Raw genomic sequence first — 13,282 nt, 5'->3', positions numbered from 1 at the left:
AGTAATGGAAATATTCTAAAATAACTCATTGTCCTAAAATTAAGGAAAATACACGGTGTCATACTAGGTGGTAGTCCGAGAAGATATTTTGGTAATAAAGAGATTCTGCAAATAAACTTACCTCAATTTTCATACGGTTACGTTCTTTGTTACCACAGGATTAAAAAAATTATTAAGTATACTTGAAAATGTACTTTTCTGAAAATTTACTGAAACTACAAGTATTTGCACGAGGAACGGTACAAAAATGTTTACGCTCTTCGTTGCAATTGTCCTTAGTATGGAGCAAAGCTTATCCCAGACGTGGGAAACCAAGCCAGACAGGGAACTGGAGTTTAATGGTACCAAAGATTAGGAGACAGATCGATGTCTGAGTTTACGTAATAATATTTTCCAAACCATCAATTATGCTTAGAAACTGTAATAGTAAGAGGAAAATATTGTTTGCGGATATCAACAGAAAAACTGTTTAAATTTATTTCCTTGCGTTGTTTTTAAGGAGAATAATTAATAATGTTTGCACTCATGTTATAGTTTTAATGCAGATACTTTAAAACCCGTTATTGATTAAGACTTAAAATTCTTCTGCAGTTGTTTTTGTTATACTTTTCAATACTTTGCACTACTTAGTACTTCATATCCTTTTGTAACCAGCTATTATTTTGAGGATTTTATATATTCAGAATAAATTGCTACTAAAGTCCATGTAGTAATTCAATAAACCTATGGGTCTATCCATTCTGGTGAGCAAACACTAACCACTAATCTCCATTATGAAATTTTTATTATTATTGATAAAATATGGCTGAAAATTTTACAAAATATACAGTCCTCCCAACAAAGTAACTAAAACCAAAAATGTACTCCTAATACGTGCATTTTTATTTGCGGGTTCTACGCAATCCGGTGATATCTCAGATTCATTAAACAACTTAACATGAGAGTTTATCCATCTTACAAAGGGGCACGAGTCCTGGAAGACGTTTATAGTTGATGGAGATCCACATTCGAGGAACGGAAATTTTGCCACTTCACAAGTTCTGACACTGGCTAGATGTACCATCATCATTGCCACCCCTCTTAACTCACCATCGCACAATAACCCTCCTCCAGAGTCTCCAGGACACATCCCAACATCCTCAGAAGGCTTCACACATATGTACCTTTGTACCGAAGAGGAGCGCAAAGTTGATAATTTTAGTCTGAAATCGCAAATGCAGGGTTTCTTTACTAGCAAACTATGCGTTTTTCTCACTCGATCGTCTTTGCTTTTTTCGTTTATCAGGACTATTCCGAATCCTGTAAATTTGCAACTAAAGTAACTATGATAGTTCCACGGTTGGGACGAGAGCTTTACTTTGTTCACATTGAGTGTCAAATTAAACCTTTGCTTGGTCTTTATTACACTTATGTCGTAATCTAATTCACTGTTGTACTTCGGGTGCGCATAAAACTCTACACTCTCTAATAATTGCGATCCTTCTGTCAGATTCTTGTTAATTACTTCAGTAAATGAATTACCGCCTGCATACACCATCACGGACGTAACATCATCTGAGAAGTTCATCAAACAATGAGCTGCTGATAAGACCCATTCGTCAGTCAGTAGAGATCCTGTGCAAGAACCAAGCACTGTATCACCCCTATAAGACAACAACAAAACGGAGTATGGACTCTCCTCAGGTGTTGTGACGTTGAACTTATCTTCTCTTTTTCGCTGCTCGAATGGAAATATGTTGTCGTTCTGTTCACACCCGTCTACAACCGTCACATTCGAGTCATTGCGGAACTCCTCACCGTTTATATTGTGGAAACTCTTATTTTTGCAGTTCATAGACTCAGCTGTTCCGTTAAAATGTGAACTTTCCGGCGGACTTTCATTCGTATCACCGTATGGAACATCGAGTTCGGTATTGAGTATTGAAAGTAACAGTTTGGTCTGGTTATATTCAAAACTTTTTGTAGTCGTTCCCACACTAAACAAAACCGTTCTCGTAGTTGTAGAATTACTAAAATCTATGTTGTATCTTTCATTTTGACCTTTCTCACAGAAGGAAATCACCCAATATTTATGAAGTAAACAAAACCAAATCACACAATTCATGATGTCATAAGTACACACATTTCAGGAATATAATTCAAATAAGACAACAAAATATTTGAATTCAAATTTCGATAAATACAAGAAATTTAAAGTACTACATAATTTTGGACAAGATTTGTTCTATGTTTATTTACAACATTGTATTTTACTGATTGGCATATAGATTGGTTTGTATATAAAAATATTAACATATGTTTACTGCGCCTTCACGATCAATGTATTGTTATTTAACAACGACTAGCCGAATACTGTGAGTGTTGCAATTTACTACATTTATATATGGATTTTTCTATTAACAGTTCAGATAAGTGAAGTATGAATTGAGGTCTGCGTACATGTATACATGTTTGTGACATTATCTTTTTAGTTACATATTTATGTACAGTCAATAGTCAAATAATATTCACTGACTGATTTAATAATCTCTGTATCTGAAACATAGCAATAATTATGAAATTTGTTTTTTTTTTGTGTAAGACATAATTTTGACATCTAAAAAAGTTATTAAAAAATACAGTAATTACATATTTGTTGTAAATTTTTAATGGTAAAAGGCAAAATTATATTGACGTAAATGTTAGAGATTGTTTTGTTGACTACCAAATCATAATGGTGGTGGTTAAATATCTTGTTCCAGCAGGCATATATCCTTTTCAATAGGGTTTCTGAGAATGTTGACACATTTTCAGTTATATTTCCTGAAAAATTCCTGATATCAATATTCTGCATTTGCACGCTCGATCCAAACACCAAACTAGCATGCTATGGATTTTATGTTGCCTCAGGTTTATATTGAAATGTTGTATCGATTATCTTAAATTCTATTCCAAAACTGTTTTACGTTTCCAATTTACAGTGTAGGCTCAGTTGAATATTTGTTAGCGTGCAAAAATGCTTTGCCCGAACCGGTATTAGAACCCGGGCTCCTAGAAAGATAAGCTAAGTTTATAATCACTCAACTTCTAGGGCGTTGTGTAAAATTGGCTCAATAAGCAACGGATTTGCTCTTCACCTCAATCTCCATCCCAATTTACTTTTAATGTTAAACCATTAGCTAAACTTCACCAACTGCTGGATGGAAACCCATAAATACACTGATTTGGTAAAACAGTTTAAAAGATGCTTGCTGAGAAAATGATTTACTAACCACCTCGTGGCTCCTGCCTCACTCTACTGGCTTTTCAATTTTCAAGTCCAATCATATGAGTAAAGTTGTAGGCCTATACATTATAAACAGAGCAAGTAGTAAAATAACCAAATGATAAAAATTCAAAAATGGAGGTGTGACAACGTTAGAAAGTTTTTAACCTGGCAAGTTAATTATAAAACCGTAAGATATAAATACAAATTCTGATTTTCATGTCTGCAGCACCGCTGATATAATATCGATATATAGTGACTGAAAAACTTATTGACTTACGTTATTGGATTTACGCTACCTACGTTATTGGAAAGAATGCGTGTTTGCCTGTCTGTTTGTTTGATATAGGCATGCGTCGATTTTGAAGTAACAAAGAGTATTTAAACTGCATATTACTGTTCGTAATCTATTTTTCCTCATCATTTTTTAAAATTAAAGATATATTTTAAAAGTTGTTGAGAGTTCTCAATAGAATAGGTACGCACCAAATAAGTACATTAATATGTAATAAGAACAGTGTTTATCAAACGTCGCTTTGCATCGTGGTGGAATGAAGTTCAAGAAGCAATCATCTGTTTTATAACAGCTGGTTATCCATCAGCTGTTCCTTTCCTCAAACTCTCCTCATCCCTCAAGTCTACTACAATTATTATCAACAGCTGTTTATATTCTTCCTTCAGATCTTTGCATATCTCTCTTCCTATCTACTTTTCCATCAACCCATTTACACTCTTATCTTCAGCTATCATGTGGGCGGCTTCTCTTATTCCAACAGAAAAACTTATTTTGTTTCAAAATAAATATTCCTTTTTAAAAACATATTTATCCCTCGTCATCTAGTTCCTTACAGAATCATCGAATACTGAACATTAAAAAATATGTTTACCATTCTAGGCTATTTATATAAATTTTTGACATACCTCAAAAACATGATATGAATTATTTTATATTCCCTAGAAAAATTAGGGTCATAATAAGTTATATACCCTTAGTATTCTACATCTGAAATTGACATTTAAAATGTACTTATCATTACAAAATAACATGCGATCATCTGACTATACGATTGTGTAAGGCACAATAGCTCAACTGTTTATGTCCCTCTATGCTATAATCGAAGTCAAGAAATGGCAATATTGAAGAAATTAACACCATCATATCGTGGTTCTCTATGAAACGCGGTTTTTCTCTGAGTATACTTTAAGAATTAGTATGTAATTGTACACCTTGCATATGTTTCTTTAGCCACTCAGTTCAACATAATGAAAACGTGATTTTACCAATAAAAGGAAACCTCAAAAGTTACAAGAAGTAAACATAGTCTTGAAGAGAAACCCTGTTAAGGACACGCCTCCTGGGAAAACTCGTTTATCTTTATTCCGTTGAACCTGACAGCAAACGTTATCGACTTTGCTCGACTGCATATTTTCTACGGAAGTTAGGCCTAAGTCTTCACACCTAAGCACAATTTTGTTTCGGTGTCAAGGATTAATTTAAACTAAAATCTTGCTATCAACTTAAAACTCTGTTCAAAGTGTGGCTAGATAATTATACGGGTATGTATGCATGAAAATCGATCGAGAACATAGTGAATAGATTAAACACAGTTTATAAGTGTGTACGGCCTGTTAAAATCATTCTTACTCCTTAAGCTGTCAAAAGTGTATTATACACAAAACAAGTGACCTGATTGTTGATCCCTCAATGTAATGTACACAATTGAGTACACTACGATGTTTTAGACAGCATCTCTATGGTGGTACGCGCGGTGGAGCAACCGAGCTTTCTTCAAAAAACGAAGCTACTCAATTGTGTACCTTAATACCTCTTTACCTGGCTCACACTATGTGTAGTCTGGATTTGTAGTCAGGGTGTCTAAGATATCAAAACAATGTAAAGAGGTCATATCGGCTTCTTAGTCACCGTCGTTTTTTTATCTATACAAACAAAAAGACCAGCTTTCAGGAACTGGTTTGTTACAGCGCCAGATTCCAGACGCTGTACTAAGAGAAAAGCGAGCTGGAGCTAAACTCAACATTAGCATTAAATACACTCTTTCCACCACAGTTGTTTGGTTGATGTTTAAAGGTTAATTTTAATAGTAAATCCGACATGCGCGTGTGGGCTATTGATTACTTTGGCAGTCATAGGCAATTATTTTTTTTACTTTGATATTCAGTACCTCTGCTATACTAATTTAGGTTTTATCAAGAGTTTAAGTATTTCGGTTATATATTTTTTTATTTATTATAGAAATATTTCTGTTTAATGTAGCATATTATATAATATCATTTAGTCGATTTTAAACCGTTTCTGGGCTTATTTAAATACGTACTCAAAAACAAAAACTACTTTGGGCAACTAGGAGATTTTCGGGTAGAAATTAATGACGTATGATCACGTGACACCAATTATATAACAGCTGACGTATGGCATAATAATTAGTACATGTATTTTTGATTAAGAGTAAATTAAAGCTATTTCACTGTCATAGAAAATATATAGCTTTATATACCCTAATATAAAAGCCCTGGTAGATCGATATGTTCCTTTTTTTAAATTACTCATGTGCTCAGAACCAATTTGAACAATTGTTTCTTACACGCTTTCAGCATAAAAGGATTGTGTCTGATCGAAGACCATGTCATATAGATTTCGTGGTGTAGAATTGTGTGTACCTTGACCCACAGGACATCCTGGAATCTAGGTTATCAGCTGGTCAGTTGGTTAACAACAGTTACGTGCTGTCAGCTGGCAAACCAATCAGCTGACTGCTAAATAGTCTACGTGCTGGAGGTCTTAATTTGGACTGGACGTAATGAACTTTCGACTGTTGCAGAGACATTGCACATTGCACAACTGCGTGGTACAATCTACTCGAATTTATCTCAGTGCAAAAATTATAGCCAAAACTCTTATCTCTATAGTAAGTTATGTTTCTAATATTGAACAAAAATTTAACTTAACTGATCCCTTGTGTGGGTAAAAATACATATTATTCTTTATATAAATGTGATAACTCAGATTGAAAGGTTTCTAGGATTCTAGAATGTAATGAAATAAAAAAAATTAATAGTTAATTAGTCACGTGAAATGATTGTTTGAATATTTGTTTTCCAAAAGATTTCTTTCTCAAATAGTTAATGGATATTTGTAATTATTTCATTCAAGCTAGATGGGTCAATGGGTTCTATTAGATGGGTCTCAATCACGATATAGATTATAAATTATTGTATAGAATATTTATGTAAATACTCAAAATCTTTTAATTGTATTATTATGCAATATATCATATCATATAATATAATATATCATGCAACATAATTAACATATGACATTTTAATTTCCCTATAACTACTTGAGGTTGAATGGTCAGTGTACCACTATTTATGATATTGTGGCAGGAGCCACCACACATTTACTCTTAAAACGCGTCTGCTTCTGAAATAAATACTTTCTTTTAAAGACATTTATATTAAAATGACCCACATGATTAAGTAAAAATATTAGTATTATTTTTAAACTACACATTTTTATAATGTGTTTACAATCACAACTAAACAGAAACTTCATTTCCTTATTAAAATACCTTTTTTTATTATTTCATGAAAGTATATGTTTGTAATACGTAATAACATTAAACATGCTGTACATTTTCAGGTGGAATTGAACATGGTTTTATTTTTTAGGAACATACTTGCGTGATAGAATAATAAGTTATTCATTTCATCCAATTTTATTTAAGGCGACGTTTGCATAAAAATGATGGTAAAATAGCATATTTATAGCTGTAAATATTAAGTCAAGAGCCTCGAAAATATAACAACAAAATATCAAGAAACTTAGTATTAGGTGAATATAGGTGATTAGTTTTACAATATAAAATGTTAAATTAATTCCATGTTTACACATTTCACAATTCACTTTTTACAAAAAGAAGAAACTATGAACATTGGCATTGTACTTACTCGTCAAAATGTACACAGTTACCGACAAAGTCTAATAAAATGCGTATGATGAATAAATACATAAGTCCACTTTTTACTGTACTCGCCCAAGCCCAAGTTCCAATATTTGAATTATAACCCTTTCATTCAATTCTTCATTCCGTTTCTATTCAGTTTATTAATCAAATAAATCACTCAAAAAGCATGTGCATAAATGTATGTACCGTTTGCATCTTGCATGACTATATGCTTGCATGCTATGCATGTTTGTAAGCTATTTAATTATTTATAATATTTTTCACTTGTTAATTTCTTAGCATTGTCAAGCTTTAATCGTTCAAAGTAAATGAATTAGAACCAAATCCTAATAATGTTCCAGTCAGTTATGGTAAACTTCTAATAGATGTTTGATTTACAAGCCTAATGTGTCTGTGCTAGCATGGTATCCAAAACTATCGCTTTCTTGAATTACTTGTCCAAAGTTATCAATTATAATTCAATTATTGCTCTAACTCACTCTATGAATAATAAATGCTATAACAATTGGAAAACATAGCAATATGTTATAGCCATTTTTATTTAGATAGTATTATTTTGAAATAATTTGTAAGTGATCAAAATATAATATGATAAAAGATTGGCAACAATTAAGTAAAACTATCAATCCATATACAACTATTAAGATACTTGCCAAAGACTAATCCTCACAATATAACAAATACAAACAAAACATTAATTTCTTGTAACTACGTACTCAAATTCACGTTAATTTGAGGTTCAAAATCTAATATAGTTATTTTTTTAATATATCTAAGTAGAAGTAGATTTTACAATGTAATAATGTTATTTTTATACACAGTATTGTCATAACATTTCATTCAAACAATTACTGACCAAGCCTAGGTAAGTTAAGTAGTAAATAAACTGTCTATTAAACTCGCACAGGCTACTCTTTAACTAAAAGCTCTCGCATCCATTCTGAATATTTCACACCATCACTAAAGCTTGCAGTGCACGTCCACCCAAATCCTTCCGCTTCTGAATAAACTCTTACTCGAGTCAAACATTATTTGGCACGCTCTGATACACTTCCCGTTTTCAATGTAGTGAAAGTATTTGATGTTTGTGGCTAGAATGTCAGTGTTCTTCTTCCGCTTGCACAACTTGAGGCGTGAGGAGGAGAACAAGAGACGGCGCAACAAGAGCGGTACGGGATGCGGCATGCTTCGGTCCAACTTGACCCTCGCCCCCAGCAGGCTGTTCGAGCGCACCCCCCTCACCCCGTCCGACAGCCTGGACGAGATTGCTCTCAAGATACCCAGGTAACGCCATCTTGAGTTTCTGTTGGTCATATTACGACAGGGTCCACACGATCCCTCAAGATTCCCTCCAGGTTAGTCAGGATACTTACCGAAGCATCAAGCATAAACTGAGTGGAGGCAATTAAATTCATTTCATTTTATTACACCTAGATTACATTGTTTTTTAAAAGCGATCATATGAAACAAAACCTCATTGTAAATAATTTTCCTTCACTTACAATAAATTGTAGTCAAATATATTATTTTTTTGTTAGAATCAGAAAAACATATATGGTATTCATCTGATCAATCTCAAAACGCCATTATCCCAGCCCTTATTGTTATTTGTGCATCTAACATAACTGGTAACGGAAAGTACTTTTGTGTGTAGGCTACCCACATCCATCCAGTCGCAAAGCACGTATAAAAAATAAGCTATCTTCAACAGGGTAGTATTTACACACCTATTTAACAATTCGATGTTCTTAGCCTACTCAGGATTCGATAATTTCATTAAAACGTTCTGAAAGCTCTGTTGGATAATGTTTTTCATAGAATGCTGACGGATCATCTAAACATTCATCTTTACACAAAGGTTTGAAAATCGAAGAACTCATCTGATGATTTTGTAAATATTGGTAAGTAAAAACATAAATTGGTAAGTAGCCATAAGTACATAAACATCTAAACTAAATGTTTAGCACTGACTAATGAAATCAGGAATTGGTCCTTCTATTAAGACAATTGGAATAATAACTGTATATGTATTTATATACAGATGTTATTCCGTTTAAATATACAAATGTTATATATAACTCTCTTAAAGAGTCTCATTCAAACGTGCTTTAAGGTAACAGGAGTAGTCCTCCTCACTTTACCATAATTTTATTACGGCATGATTCATTTATACCCGAGGGCAGCAAAGAAGTGGCTTGGGGCCAGCCAATAGTGCGTTATCACTGTTGTCATGCCGCCTCGAGCCTTACAATATTGCTCTCATTATTGTGGCTTTCATTTCCATAGAAACGTAATCAAGTATGTCTGAGTCTGGCGAAGAGGCAAGAAGCTGTTCTGTTTGATTCCCTTGAGCTTTAATAAGTATTCCTAAATTTATTGTAATTTCCGCGATATAGGATACAGCACAATTTCATTACTTTGCGTATTTTATATTAGCTTATACACGTTTTTGGCTTTAACGTGACGCTGTAAATAAAAACAATTAAATATTTGTTTTATACCTCTTGGTAAGGATTAAGGAATTATTAAAACCGTATTTTATGTACTATTAAAAGTGAAGAATATATTTAATAAAATTTTGTTCATCTTTCAATTATTTAAACAATTTTTACATATAAACACAAAATATCCTTAAAAATTGACACATGTAATGCAGTGTGTTTGGTATTTATTTTTTTATATTCCCTACAAATATTTTTGTAATCGCTTACAGCTAACACAAAATACCTAAATTATATAAAATGTTGGATTTTATAGAATGCGATTTTTTGTTATTGTTTTTAATGTAAAAATAAAACAATAATGAATAATAGGGAACATGAATAATTATTGGTTTCCCATATACATTAAAATATAATGTATAATAATATTTAAAGAATAAGCCATTATTAGAAAACTAGTCACTGATGTTTTGCACGACATATTTGTATCGGAATAATAATACAAAATTTTAAATTTATAACAAATAATAAAATGTTATTCCAATATTGCATATAATTCTATTCTTGCAATACGAGATGAAAATAATATAGGACAAAATTTAACACACGTTTTACATAACATATTAAGTATTAGATTATTTATCTTAATTTTGGCTCTAAAGAATGATTTTATTTAACGTGATTTTATCAGACTCCTATTTGTAAAGCATCTGATTAAAAACAGCTTTCATTTTTTTCCGGAGTGCCAAATTAAAAATTGAGAACGTCACTGAGTCATGCTCTGTGTCTGTCCACTGGTTACATGATGCTAAGTGGCGGGCCGTAGGAGCCATGCTCTCAAGTATATATTCTGCTGCACTCACGTGTAGTACACATACTTTGATCAAAATTCTCTCATTGCAAGTGCATGTATGCATAAGTACAGCATTTTAATCACGACAATTACAGAACATATATTCCTAAATATATATCAAAGGAGGGAGTAACTTCAGCGGTAAGTACAATTTATCATATTTACGTAGTTATTGGTGATACGTACAAATATTTGCTTAATTAATTTTTGAGTGTTATTTTGGATGGTTAAATTATTTAAGCACATGTAAGCAATTAAACGTGGAAGGAACTGTTTTATTATAACTACATTACACAAAACATTGACAAACTTATATTTGTATTTGGTAATTGGTTTTATTTTTACAAAATATGTTGTATTATTTATTACGCAGTTTGCATAAAGAAATAGCCCTATGGACTTAACCTTGATTGATATATAATATATAGTTAATATGTAGACTAAGATTTGCATTGTTCCTATGGTTAAGTTTAGCATATACATAAATTAAATAATTTGTAAAATATTGTTTAGCCATTTGGAACATAAGTCGTACTATCTGTTTTTCTTGATGGTCATGTGAGAATGTTTAGAAAACTATATTATTTCTTTTCTGTTTAAAAATTCTCTACCAATCTGTCATCACGATTACAGTCACAATTCTGAACGCATCTTTACGATAGTTGGTATGATCGTTCCACAGGTATATGTAATTAATCGGACCAAGAAGAATGAAGCCCCAGGATCAAAACCTTTTACTACACAACTACTATAACCATATTGTGTTTGGATGGATTTGATTAAAAACTGGAATGAGCATTCTCTGTGAAATATTGTAGAACAATCGAAGCCTTGATATAGTATCGCTCCGTTTTGGAGCTCTGGAGTTATTAACATTTTATAAACAATTGCGGTTGAAGCCTGGTAGAAGATGAGGTCTGGTAAGTAGCTTAAAAGTTTCAGAGATTGAGATTTCTGGAGGCTGAGGCCTGCTAGAGGGCGAGGACTGTTAAGTAGCCTGAAAGTTCTAGAGCCTGAGAGCTCCTGGAGTCCGGCGCATGCCAATCCTAGGAAGTCCTGGAGGCTGAGGCCTGCTAGAGGCCAAGGACTGTTAAGTATCCTGAATGTTCTAGAGCATGAGAGCTTCTGGAGGTCGAGTCATGCCAATCCTGGGCAGTTCTGGAGGCTGCCTGCTAGAGGGCGAGGACTGTTAAGTAGCCTGAAAGTTCTAGAGCCTGAGAGCTCCTGGAGTCGGGCGCATGCCAATCGTTGGAAGTCCTGGAGGCTAAGGCCTGCTAGAGGCCAAGGACTGTTAAGTATCCTGAATGTTCTAGAGCCTGAGAGCTCCTGGAGGTCGAGGCATGCCAATCCTAGGAGTTCCTGGAGGCTGAGGCCTGCTAGAGGCCAAGGACTGTTAAGTATCCTGAATGTTCTAGAGCATGAGAGCTCCTGGTGGTCGAGGCATGCCAATCCTGGCAGTTCTGGAGGCAGGGGCCTCCTAGAAGTTGGAAACATCAGGTTCTCTGAGAGATCTCGGAGCCTGAGATTCCTAAAATACAAGCTCTCATAAGACATTCTGGTTTGTTTTGAGGTCGTTGAGCCGTATGGTCTTGTAGAAGATTTCCACAGTTTAGAAAACTTATTTTCCATGTAATGTATGCTATTTGAGTGTTTTACTAGTTTATGTGAGTCAATAAAAATTCAAAACCTCAATATATCGTACACAACAAATCTAGAAAATATTCTCCTACTTATTATTGATATCTGATTGTTCAGATAGCCTTCAATAGTTAAGATAGATATAGTTACTTTTGTTATGAAGATTATATTATGTCATTATGTTATGTTAACTCAGTATTAGTGTGATTTAACTACTTTCTTACACTATTAGGACTTGTTTATATCTGTATGCCTACGTTCCATAGGAAGTAAATGCATTTTTTGTTTTAAACTATTCCACAATCTATTACAAAGCTTTTAGTAAAGTTTCCAGTTTGAATTGGGTAATAAAATTTTTCCATTGTGACAAGAAAAGCGCAATAGTTTAATACTATTTTTGTAAATATATGTTAAATTCTTTCTTCCTTTTAAAATTCTATCATTAATTATAAACGCGCTAACTTACTGCACATATGCTATAGTTTCTTATACATAGCAAAGTATTTAAATTGTGACACATTTTATCATTTAAACAATCAGTGGTCAAGTTCAAAGAGGATATGGAAAATCTCCATATGACAGCATTAGCAATACCACACTACAAATGGAGTAATCAACACAAAGGTAAGAGCAACCGTAATTTCCCGTTAGTTTCATTTTACTTCTCTCTTCCCGTCCGTTCATCAATATTTTATTGAGATTTAAAGTTGCTTACCAAACAATATTTTTGCCTAACGATTTTTAATTTTTATGACTTAATTTATTTTAACGCTATTTCAACATTACTATATATCTAACCTCACATTCGCTTTGCAAAATATTAACTTTTAGTTGACTTTTAATTTTTAAACTAAAATATTGACTGGCCACCATTTTGTACTGGATTAGAAGGAAACGTCTGGTTTGCGGAATTTTTCTTGTTTTACGTAGGCCTTTCTCGATATTTAAAAATTTTTACTTCTTCCCCCACAACCAATACCTATTCTTATATAGGCCAAAACTGAGAAGGTTTTGAAATCCTGATGTTTATAGGTCCCCAGCCCACCTTTGATAATGTAATATTCTATGGAGATAATTATATTATGTCTAAAATATTGTGCCACCTAAAACGTTCAGGTTA

General features: G+C 33.2%; 2 protein-coding genes across 2 annotated transcripts in view; one reads left to right on the top strand and one right to left on the bottom strand.

Moving 5' to 3' along the window:
• Window positions 1-453: 453 nt before the first annotated feature.
• On the bottom strand, window positions 454-2,267 carry LOC124360528 (anionic trypsin-1-like). The gene has a single exon (XM_046814235.1). It carries the CDS (start codon window positions 2,102-2,104, stop codon window positions 815-817), a length of 1,290 nt encoding a protein of 429 aa, XP_046670191.1. The 5' UTR covers window positions 2,105-2,267; the 3' UTR covers window positions 454-814.
• Window positions 2,268-7,913: 5,646 nt separating this feature from the next.
• Window positions 7,914-13,282, top strand: part of LOC124359832 — a 159,107-nt gene continuing 153,738 nt past the window's right edge. Inside the window, exon 1 of the mRNA XM_046812945.1 lies at window positions 7,914-8,514. Coding sequence (XP_046668901.1) covers window positions 8,312-8,514 — 203 coding nt within the window. The 5' untranslated portion in view covers window positions 7,914-8,311. The remainder of the gene's footprint in view (window positions 8,515-13,282) is intronic.

The sequence above is a fragment of the Homalodisca vitripennis genome, chromosome 1, assembly GCF_021130785.1.
Source record: "Homalodisca vitripennis isolate AUS2020 chromosome 1, UT_GWSS_2.1, whole genome shotgun sequence".
NCBI lineage: Eukaryota > Metazoa > Arthropoda > Insecta > Hemiptera > Cicadellidae > Homalodisca > Homalodisca vitripennis.
Note: the sequence above shows the minus strand (reverse complement) of the source record. Positions and strands in the feature narration are given on the sequence as shown.

Coding starts and splice junctions, on each gene's coding strand:
- LOC124360528 (XM_046814235.1), bottom strand. CDS start 2,104: ATGAATTGTGTGATTTGGTTTTGTTTACTTCATAAATATTGGGTGATT.